Genomic DNA, 12105 nt, shown 5'->3' with positions numbered 1-12105 from the left:
TGACTGGTTTCCTGTTCTTAGTGTCGTAATGTATACTCCTTAATATTTCAATGCCAGTAATGTCTGCAGCCCATTAAAGTTCGCGCGTGTGTAGGCGTATAGCCAATTTTTCAGCTTCGGAAACGCAAACAAATGGTTTTTATTTCAGATACAATTATTTATAATTAGAATGACAAATATGGTGTATATTATTTTAATAATATATTGCACTTTTTAAAGGAAATATCCAAAATGTTATTGCGATCAAAAATGCGTCATTTGTATGTTACGAACGATGCTAGGTCGACGCGAGGGTGTTCACTTCACTTTTTAGAAAGTGCATTTTAACACCTTTGCTCTACGTACACAATTAATACCATGTTAGTATGACCGGCTTTTCCTTTATGTTTAGCAGTTGTCGACAAACATCAACATACGTTCTTCTGCTGATGCTACCAGGAGAGTAAAGACACTTCCGTCTTACACTTACTTTAGTTTTTTCAGGTGTAAGACAGAGGACATTGATTTATTCCGATAACAATAGTTTTTGTACCCCCAGGGAAGAATGACAAGATAGGTGAATTCGGTTGCTCTGAACAATCTTCCGACTGCTAACCAACACCACGTGTAGGAGCCTATGTTATCGTCCCCTGATGTAAGGCACAACATTATAGACATTGTAACTACTTCATCCATGAACGATGATGAATGAATGAATATAATTGTCAAATCTTTTTTTCAATGAGCGATATACGGCATTGTATTTTTCAGATGTACCTTTTAGATATGATATTTCAGTCATATGATGTGCGTAAATACGTCTTTTGTTTAATAGGCATAGCGACATTAAATTGTGATCAGTTTAGAATGGGAGAGGAATGAATATGGTGACCTGTGCCGAGTATGGCAACTCATCACTTTTGCAAGGCGCATTGTTGTATATTATATTGTATTCTAAAATGTCAACTACACTCCTAAAGGAAATTGTTCAAATTATCATCAAACGTTCACACAGATACATGCTTGTACAGAGAATAGAAGGTCGAAACGTTCCATCGTATGAAAGCGACAAGTACTCGAGAATCTTGTGGAAGAGAGGGTCTTCTCTTTATAGTTTGCTAAGCGAGTCTGTCATGATTTTATTTATGGCATTCGATTCATTACAGCAAAGTGGCTATGGACAGGGTTGATTGCACACCCCCACCGTACCCCTACCAATTGTCATCACCTCCAACGAAACCCATTAGAATGCATAATGGCCTTCTTAAACACCTTAGAGTTATAATACTGTCCAATAATTTCCTTTGCGTAGTCAAACGTGACCATGAGGTGGAGACGGCCAAGTTTGTGACACGGGTATTTTGAGTTTTGCATGACGTCATAAGTAGTATCGATATTATGCATTTACTTATTGATATAAAGACAATATCGTTGCACTTTAATTTGGGGGTGTGATTCATTAGTAGTCATTCGTATTGTTGTGTAGATGTCAATCATGGAGAGGGTTTGGGAAATGTTGGTGTGTGGTACCACATATGGTGATTAGGCCTATAAACAATATTGTGACGGAAGATGTATAACATACGATGATGACCGCGATGTTGATGATGATGAAAACGATGTTGATTATGATGATGATCACGATGATGATGATGATGACAACAACGATGTTGATGATGATTATCACGATGTTGATGATGATCACGATGATGATGATGATGATGATGATCACGATGATCATAATAATAATAATGATGATGATGATGATGATGATGATCCCGATGATCATAATAATGATGATGATGATCCCGATGATGATAATAATGATGATGATGATCCCGATGATGATAATAATGATGATGATGATCCCGATGATGATAATAATGATGATGATTGTTTAAGCTTGTTCCCGTAAGTTAAAGGATTTGTTGAGATTGTGAGAAGATGAAGAAAGGATTTTGGTACATAATGATGGTCGGGAATAAGTGACAAAATTGACAATAGCCCCAATTATTTTTCGTCAGCAGTGAAAGCATTTAAAAAATGTTGCTGTTAAATTATAAGCATAACTTTATATTTGTTTAGGAGGCCCAATGCAAGATTGAACCAAAGTTACTTTGCTTTTTATAGACCTATATATTTATATATTAAACTGAAATACGATAGAAATGCCATTCCATCAAGGTCTGTTAAGTTAAGTTAAGAATATCTCTTATGTAGCTTATCTAATATTCCATATTTTAGTCACGTGGTTCATTTACCAGGTCAGTCCCATCCTGAATTGCTCGCTTTATTATCCATATTGAGTACTATATGACGTCACGAAAAAACTTATTAGTAACCAGGGACTTATTATTGAAAACAAGATCAAACCTAAGCCTAAAGCTCCGTCTACACTATCCAAATTTATGCGACAAAATAAATGTGGTTTTTTTTTATATATGCTTGGTTCCCACTACAGACGCAACACGTAAGGACGTAACGCAGCGTAAGTGAGTTGACCAATGACAAGCGATGGATTATTTGAACTGTCGCTTGTCATTGGTCAACTCTTTTACATTACATTTACGTCCTTGCGTTACGTTCTAGTGGGAACCAAGCTATATGGACAGATCATATCACTACCATATTTGTGCATATCACTTCCATATAGGCACATCACAATTGTTTTGGTAACACTAGTTTGATAGTGTAGGCAGAGCTTAATACACATGTCACATTTTCATTTAACGTCTTAACTGGACTATGAGATAACCCATCCCCTCACCGCTAATAGAAAGGGTGTGAATAGGCAGGATCGTGTTAGGTTATGATTATTTTGGGGGTTTTTTGCTAGTTTTTTACTTCTACTACTTTTTTCTGCTTGTATGATTAGAATGAGATAACACATCACATCCCCTTACCACCAATAGAACGGGTATAGAAAGGCAGGAGCGTCGTACGCACGTTATTCATGTTTTTTTGCTAGATTTACTTCTACTACTTTTTTTCTGCATGTCTTTACTTCAAGTCTTTGATCTCTACAGACGGTTTAATCATACTGTATTTATAACATTATTAGGTCTCAATAATAATGGAATACCTGAGTGAGTTTCTACTTGTTAAACAAGTGGCTATGCTAAACATGATAATCGTTTTAACATTTCTATGTGCATCGAAAGTGAAAGTTATGCATTAATACTGTAAGTTTATGTTATAATGAAGGATAACCTCGATATGACTCTGAAATCAGAAGATCAATTTATGTCCAGGATTTTTTTTTATAGAATTTATGGTTTTCATATTAACACACCATCATTAGAATTATTGTTAATGGAATTACGCAACAGCTTATATCCAGTTTGATATAGGACAATGTTACTTTGTTAATGTACGAGAATGAATTGTGATTTGGATTTGTCGAGATTTACTCACATTTTGAAAATGCGTGTCTCAGAGCAACATAATTTCTTTATTGTATTATATGCAAATTGATATATGATTGAAATGTTGTTTCATAAAATAAAATGTTGCTACTGTACCAATAATGAGTAACTTCGCATCTCACTGAATTACACGCGTGTCTCAGAGCAACATAATTTCTTTATTGTATTATATGCAAATGATTGAAATGTTGTTTCATATATAAAATGTTGCTACCAATATTGAGTAACTTGGCATATCACTGAATTACAATATTTTATTTAAAATATTTAAACAAATAAAACATTTCTCATCAGTGTTTCCTCAAATAGGCCTACCAAGTGAAACTTACCAATACAATACTAAATTTAATTTTGATAGATACAGCGTTAATTCCATTTACTGTGAGTAAAATGTAAAGAAATCAATAATATTAACAACATTATTAATAATAAGCCTAATAGATTATCATACAATAACTAACACACGAAGGCCTAGCGTCGGAAGGAGATTGTTGATATTAGTAATACTTCTATTATTACGCATTATTATCAAGTTAACAAGCAGCTATCACCTAGACCTCTAGGCTACCCCTGCTGAGTCATAAAATTCTCTATTAAAAAAAATGTTGCAGGACTTTCCTAAGTCGAACGCATTAGTTTAAAACAGAGCTCATGCGGTCAGTGCATGACATATACAAACTTAATGCGTTCACCAATTGGCACACATCAATATGTGAACGCGCGCGTCTAAACTTCTGTCATTACATGACGTCATGCATGTAGGCCTACTTATTGAAAACACACTTCCAAAATGCGTATTCATGCATTCCGAAATACATGAATGTGCATTTTTTAAACTTAAAAAAAAAAAGTAACGAATATAAAAATCACAAACACAGTAGAATATTTATTAGTATAGTTTATTAATTTACTATTTAAAGTAAATATGTATTTGGTGCACATCAGATTAGTCGATATACAATTTTAATGGATTTAATATTTTACATTAAATCATATTCATGCAAATTTTGTAGTGACGTATTTTGCGTTGATACACAACATAAAACAATAAAATAAAAACTTGATATAATGTATTTGTTTTAAAATTAATTTTAAAAAAATTGCAAAACCTAGTATGAACAAAATTCACATATATTTCATAAATCATTTTGTCGAAAATACAGTTCATGTTATATTCGTTTTAAAAATTGACTGACTGAGAAATGGTGGACGTGCGTTTGTTTTTTAACTTTGATAGTTTGCCAACAAATTCGTCATGAACAGATCCACTTGTTCATCAACATCGTAATACAAGTAAAGTCACAGAGCATTCATAAAGCAAGTTACCCACTTTCCGTTATTTTTTTTCTGTAAAATCATCGATTTAACTTATTGACACGTCACCATTTAACTTCACACTTATTACTTTTTAAGGGCACAGAAAATGGAATTGTATTCATGCTTAGGCATTTTAGTTATCGCCATGATTTCAAAGCATTCATATATTATTGTCTGATTGGCGGCAGATATACATATCACTGAAATAGAATTAGCGAAATGTCCGTTACACACGCACTTCTGAGTGTGCGCACTGAGCCTCACGCGTAGTTCCATATTACGCAAAATGATAAACACTTCCAAAATCTGGCTATTTAAATTACTCAACTTACAACAGCAAATATAACGTCAGAAACAGGTAATAATAGAGGGCACATGCACAAATAGAGGCCAATTTACACAGACGAGCGGTAACGGCAAGTGGAAAACTGCGTAGAATCTGTACCTATCCTGAGCGCAAACCACCCGTCTGCTCCGCGTTGTGTGTAAATGGTCATAAGGAATAACATAGATTCTACATATTTTTTACCGTTACCGCTCGTCTGTGTAAATTGGCCTTAAGGTTAAAAAACAAGCGTCTCATTATTCCTTCCCAGATTTTCCAAAAAAACATCTTTAAAACTGATTAATCACGTTTGAGTGTACAGTATAATCACGTCATATTTGTAGCTGAATGTAGTTATTCCATGGAGTAAGGTTAATCTTATACGAATAAATATATAATATATTTTTAAGTATATTTTAAAGTGTGCCATTTTCCCAAATTACTGGTGGCAAAAACTCCTAATTGCATATTCGTCAATGGCACTAAATGGATGGATAAATTAATACTATCACTTCAAGGCATATATTTGTGTGTACAAGCACATTATGAGCATTGTAATTGGACGGAAAAATTGAATTTCTTTTACAACTAGTAACACCTTTTCAAAGAAGTATTTCTACTGGTTATTTTACTTCTATGTTGTTGGACAATTCAGTTTGAATGATACAATTATGACAGGAACAAGACGTCGGATTAACCATACATACAGCAATCATAAGTTCCATGATTTATAGCATGTTCATTGGTAAACAAGTCATGGCAAGCTTTCCAGGAGGATCCTAGTAACTCTTCATGATCTTTTAGGTCACGTCCTTATATGATGGAAATGGACAAGTTGTGAAGGCTTGTGGACCACTGAATTGAATCCATTGCAGATTTCATCAAGGTGTGAACGAGGCTCTTTCTCAGCAAATAATTCAGGAAGGCCTGTGGAGTGCTTTATGATGTTAGTGATGCAAGGGAGTTTCCTTTTGTAAGCTAGGTTCAACTACAGAGTACCTTTTCATTTCTGAAGCCTCTTTTAACCTAATCTGCTCAGAACACCACATCTGGTGAGCTAGAGTTTTGAACGATCCTATTGTATCACTTTAAGATGGAAATGGACGAGTTCTGCTTGGAAGTACTTGTTTCTGGAGGGCGGCTCTTGCGGTGGCAGGACGGTTGAGACTAGCCAAACGTTGAGATAAGTTTGGGGGCGTGTGAGTAGATGAACGAATAACTGGTTGGTGGTTATCGATTATCTTTGGTTGGGTTACTTTAACAGAATGAGGTGCTCTGCAAAAGAAAAAAAGGTTTAAACATTTTGCTTGGTGGAAAACTTAAATTCATTTATATGCAAATCTTATCAATTCAATTTATTCGCCTCACTTACGAGAAACATATAAAAACAGTACAGTAAAATTAGACACATCTAAATATTCACATTAATCATAAAAAGAAAATTAAAATTGTTTTAACAAATTAAATAAAGTGTCAAAATCATTGTGAAAAAGGGCAGACTTAACGCGATCTGTTAATGATACTGTAGTACGTACTTGTATTTTCGACTTCCAATAACAGGGCCTGAGAAAGGCCTATCATTTATACTTGCAGCAGGAATTGGGGAGCCATGTGTGCTGGATCCAATACTCTGACCTAAAGCTTCATCCATGTCATCATCTTGCGACATTCTCATTGCTCGGATCTTTTCAACTGGAACGCTGTCTTCTGATCGATGGCGGTACATTCTTGAACGAAAATCAGCTGAAAAGGAAGACAAACAAATTATCGATTGTTTACATTTTCCAAATGTGATGTAGCCCTATTCTGTGGTCTCTCTCTATGGTAAGTTCAGAGTTCAGACTCTAGTTTATTTTATTTAATTCAGTTCACAACCAACAGCAATGAAACCGCAATATTCATCATAATCTGATGGAACTGTGGAGTCATACTTTATAAAATAACCAATATATCACCTAATCCAAGTAGAATATGTTTCAACTAAAGAATATGATTCTGTCTGTATAAAATCTTGCATACCTGATGTTTTAGGCCTGCTAGGCTGCTTATACTTTGGTGCTAGGGGTGCTTTCGGTGAAGGGGACCTAGGTGGGGTGGGGGAACTATTATGCATAGAGGGTGGGGGAGATGTTTCAATACCAAAATCTGTTAAATCCTCATCATTGTTTTCGTCTACATCGTCATCATCATCATGTGTTATTTTTAGAACTTGTGGTTCTGAGGCTTTTTTACGCTCTGCAATTTTTCTGTAAGAAAATTAATAAACTATACTATAATTCACAGTTTTTACAACTTTGTGTCGTAAAGGAATTCAGACTGTGCTTATTTGGAAAATGTTCCAAATTGAACATTTTTTATTATTATATTCTACTGGTTATTACTGATATAATCCCATTATTTGTCCACGATAAAGTTTCCCGTAAAAGGGGTTCTAACTTGTAACTTTTTGACTTACTTTTCGTGTTCCTTCTTCCATTGTTTTAACTCATTAAATATCTCTTCACATGTCATCTCCTGCTCATCTTCCACATCATATGACTTCTCTGGTTGATGTTGATGGTGGGAAAATAATTTTGGAATTTGTTGAAACGGTGTGTCCTTTATAGTGGAGAGAAAAATTAATTAATTAATAAAGTTAATTAAATAAAATGATCTTGGAAAATAAATGACTTCATGTTTAAAAGCACAAAATTGTTTAACTTGCCTTCTGTTTCCGCCGTTCTCGAAGCTTCCTCGCTGGATTTCCACAGATGACCTCACCGTGTGTCAAATCACTGACATCGTTATGAGATGCAATGATGTCAGAACCTATCATTGAAAAGACAGAAATATTATTACACTTACAGAATTTATATTACAGTAATATGTGATATCTATCTATTAGCTTAGTGAGTGGCCGAGCGGTTAAGACAGTGGAACCGTAATTACGTAGCCATAACATCGGCAAGAGTTCGAGGCTCACTCACTCCATGGTTCTGGTGGTAGAACGAGTATTCTCGGATAAGGACTATAAACCGTAGGTCCAGTGTACACAACTAGCTCGTGTGCACTTTAAAGAACCTAGTACATCTTTCGAGACGAGTAGGGGGTTACCCCGGTGTATTAGTACATCACAGCCACTGATCACAAACTGGGCCCTCTGGGAGACCAGTCTTTGACTGAAGAGGTTACCCAGTATAAATATATATTTCAATCAAGCTCTCTATCTTACTGTCTGTAGGTGTATTATTGTCTAATTCTGGTGTAGTCTTGCATATTAATATATAAATGTGTCACACTTACCTCCTGACCCAGGTCTTTCACCTCCTGAGGTCCCAGGTCTTTGTCCAGCTGCTGAAGCTGGCCGACCAGCTGATGTTCTAGGACGTCCAGCAGCTGAGCCTGGGCGACGCCCAGCAGAAGAGCCTGGACGACGACCAGCTGAAGACCCAGGGCGATTTGCTGTACCAGGCCTTTGACCTATAAGATATATAATGCATTTAGATTATAAATTTATTTACAAATATTGTCCATAAATTTGAGAGTGGACATTGACTTGTCACTGAAGCAAATCAACACTCCATTTTCATGTTTTATTAAAGAAAATTTATTTATTTTATTATTATTTATTTTCCATATATATTCTTACCTTCAAATTCTAAGCTTTCATTAGATCCTACACTATCTTTAATCGCTTCATTAACAATTAACCAATCTGTACTAAGACTAATTGAGGAACTTGAAAAACTAGAAGGAATCAGGCTTAGGGGGTCATCATCAAGCACCTCAAGATGTGGTATGCATCGCTTCACCATTGCACGGTAATCATACCGGCTATCACTCTCCTCCTAAAAAAGAACCAATGGAACATTATTATTGTATGCATAAAATTAAAATTTAAAATACAGTGTTTATGAAAGCTTGAGGTAATGGGATCAAAATCCTTTCTGTGAGAAGTCGAGTGGTTAAGACAGTGGAACCGTAATTACGTAGCCATAACATAGGTAATCATAATGAGTATCGCTCCTACAAAAAGAACAAATTGAACTTTAATATCTTTTGCATTTGGTCTTAAAATACAACCTCCAACATGAGGACTGGCAGAGATTTGTTTACAGTAAGGAGAGAAAGAATGCAACAAATCAATTTGCAATTCTTTGCATTTTGTCTAAGAAGGCTAGTCTACTTATAATTCAACACATTCATTTGTTTGATTAAGCTGGTAAGACTGACCATCAAGTTGTTGTTATGTGTGAACATCTAGCTTGTACAAATGTTTTACTTGGTGCAATATTTGTTGTATTTCGATGTTTTTTAAAGGGAAACTGAATTTTTAGTAATTGTTTTGCTTTAGTTGCCCCTGATCATTATGCTTTGTTTCTGTTTTGTTCTGTATCTGTTGGTCGAATAAATAAATGAAATGAAACACATCCTTACCTTTATGTAGTCTGGTGAAGGTTTTATACACAGTGGATTTCCTTCCAAAGTCAATGTTTTCAAATTTGAACATAAAGCTAAAAATTCTACTTGTACTGTGTCATCTAAACAATTTCTATTTAAAAAAACACACAAACATAAATAAAAGATGAGTTTTGACATAGAAAAATTCCAGCCTTTGAACAAGGCATCTTAACCATCATAGCATTGTCTACACAAAAAAAGTGTGCCCAAATATGGTGGTGATATGCCCAAATATGGTAGATATATGACATCATCATGTCCATATATGGGCACATCACATTTTTTTGTCACATAAAGTTTGATAGTGTGAACAGAGCTTTGCAGCTCTACTATAAAGGTAATACTGGCAGTGGCATATCACATATTATCAGATATTTAAGATTGCCAAGAATTACTTAAACTGATTCTTGCAAGTGCAACACTCACCCTTCTAAATCTAATAATTGAAGGTTTTCTAACATACTGCATGGACTGACGTCAGTTACCTCATTATAAGCTAAATAAAGCTCCTGAAAAAAAGAGGAAAACAACTTTTGACTTTGAAATCGAGGGTTAGAGATGGAGATTTAGATGCAATTTAAGGAGATATTGGGAGATTAAGTTCCAATGCTTATACATCATTGGGACTATATTATATCTTGACCACTTTGAATACAAGAATTTAAAGGTAATAAAGTTGTTTTAATTATCTACTGTTAGCCTAATTGTTTAAGAAATATTGTAGTTGTTCTCCAGGCACTTTGAAGCCTCTCTGTATATGCTGAATAAAAAAAAACCCAAAACAACTACTAGTGTAAAGTAACGATTTTGTTGTTGTTAATGTGCAAGTATGGCAGACCAGCTTACCTGAAGGCGTGCCATAGAACTAATACCATCTAAATCTTGTAAACAGCACCTAGCCATCCATAGCACCTGAAGATTCTCAAGGGATGTACCTAGGTCACGTACCGATGCTATCATACTGTTATTCAACTTCAGGTGTTTTAAATTTGGCACCATGCTACCTGTTCATGCCAAATCAAATTGATGTATTTACTAAACATTCACTCATAATATTTATAAACGAATTTGGATAATCATCATTACAACAAGGATTAATCTTTCACAGCACGTGTTAATTAAAAAAAAGGCCCATCTTTTTCTACTAATATTTCCTTTATTGAATTATTCATTAAGTTTTTGCTAAAAAAGTATTTTTGATTTTTGGCCCATGATTTTTTTTAAAGTTTAATCAAATGTACAGTTAATTTGTTTTCAACAATAAACCTACCAAAGTTACCAAGACTGGTCTCAGATGTATCAACTTTCATTTCAAGTAACTTTATGTCGTCCAAGTCATCAACACCAGTTAAAGCTTTCTGTTAAAATAGAAAGAGATATTAAATTATGATGTAAAAATGTATTTGTAAAAAGTGTGATGTGCCCAAATATGGTAGTGATATGATGTCTTCATACATATAAAGTTTGATAGTGTAGACAGAGCTTTAGAGGTACTGAAAACATAATAGTACTTTTTAACTGCAACAATACGTAGTGAAAATGTATAAAATAAGGAAATGGTGATAAGGAATCACACCAGAGCTTAATCCTTGATCACACTACACAATATTTGCTTTTTAACTGCAATAATACATTTTTGAAAATGAATAAGGAAATGATCACACCAGAACTTAATCCCTGATCACACTACTCATATATCTTTTTTATTTCAGTATGTAGCGAGTAAATATGTTATAAGTGAATTAATAATTCCTTTTTTAAGAATTTATTAAATTAAAACATTTTTTAATTACCAATTTTGTTGGTGATAAATAATCTTCAAGAAGGATGTCTGTTTCTTCCACTTGAATTGGTTCTGGATTTATTACATCATCCGAGAATTCCGTAATTTGGATTCCTCTTGATTTGGCCACAGACATTTTCAGTTATTTGTTTTCTTTTGTTTATTGACACATACTTTCAAGACACTTTCTGTAATTCAATGAAAGCAATCTAGGCCTAGAATAAAAAAGAAACATATTTAATTGCAAATTAACATATAAGAAAAATTAAGATTTTCTACACAATTTTTGTTTTATATTTATAAGGAATAGTTAATGGGGTAGTAGGCATATATCGGACTACTAAATAGCCTAAGTACTCCTACCTAGAGTCTAGAGAGGTCCAGGCCTATCATATTCATAATAATCTATTAGTTTAGGCCTAGATATATACTGTGCTTTAAAAAAATAGAAATCACGTATTTATGGGTCACCCTAGTAGCTGATTGATAATTATGATGAAAGTTTATTATCTAATTAGGCCTAGCCCAGGGTTCCTATTCATGCAGACTGCAGCCCGACTCAGCTCTCCCACACGTACCACCACTGCAGCAGTAAACAACATAAACAATGCCACCAACCAGGCCTAGCAAATCTGCAGTTATTTAACGTAATAACCAAGAAGACATCAAATAAATGCATGCAATATGTATTAATGAATTATATAATAACAGAAACATGAAACAATTCCATGATTTTAAGCTCTAATAACACAAAACTGAGCTAATTTCAAATTCAGTTTAGCATTTAGCATTCGGTAACCAAGTCTTTTTAGATGAAATGTTTATGTTCGGGTGTT

General features: G+C 34.3%; 1 protein-coding gene across 2 annotated transcripts; it reads right to left on the bottom strand.

Annotated features, from left to right (window-relative positions):
• Positions 1-4343: 4343 nt before the first annotated feature.
• LOC144849042 (leucine-rich repeat-containing protein 56-like) lies at positions 4344-12078 on the bottom strand. Of its 2 annotated transcripts, none has more exons than XM_078705997.1 (13): positions 11985-12078; positions 11280-11484; positions 10757-10844; positions 10333-10490; positions 9913-9995; positions 9463-9577; positions 8675-8873; positions 8329-8505; positions 7751-7854; positions 7502-7644; positions 7066-7292; positions 6582-6789; positions 4344-6321 (listed from the first exon to the last, which is right to left on the bottom strand). In XM_078705997.1, the coding sequence occupies exons 2-13, from the start codon at positions 11403-11405 to the stop codon at positions 6135-6137; spliced, it is 1815 nt and encodes a 604-aa protein (XP_078562123.1). In that variant the 5' UTR covers positions 11406-11484; positions 11985-12078; the 3' UTR covers positions 4344-6134. The 2 variants fall into 2 exon arrangements, with proteins under 2 accessions (XP_078562123.1, XP_078562122.1); XM_078705996.1 differs by having other exon boundaries at positions 11848-12071.
• Between the last annotated feature and the right edge of the window lie 27 nt (positions 12079-12105).

The sequence above is a fragment of the Antedon bifida genome, chromosome 7, assembly GCF_963402885.1.
Source record: "Antedon bifida chromosome 7, ecAntBifi1.1, whole genome shotgun sequence".
NCBI classification, from domain to species: Eukaryota; Metazoa; Echinodermata; class Crinoidea; order Comatulida; family Antedonidae; genus Antedon; species Antedon bifida.
This window is presented reverse-complemented; position numbering and strand designations above follow the sequence as displayed.

Coding starts and splice junctions, on each gene's coding strand:
- LOC144849042 (XM_078705997.1), bottom strand. CDS start 11,405: ATGTCTGTGGCCAAATCAAGAGGAATCCAAATTACGGAATTCTCGGAT. Junction 10,491..10,756: donor GACCAGTCTTGGTAACTTTG/GTAGGTTTATTG, acceptor TGGCATGAACAG/GTAGCATGGTGCCAAATTTA. Junction 9,578..9,912: donor CAATTATTAGATTTAGAAGG/GTGAGTGTTGCA, acceptor TTTTTTAAATAG/AAATTGTTTAGATGACACAG.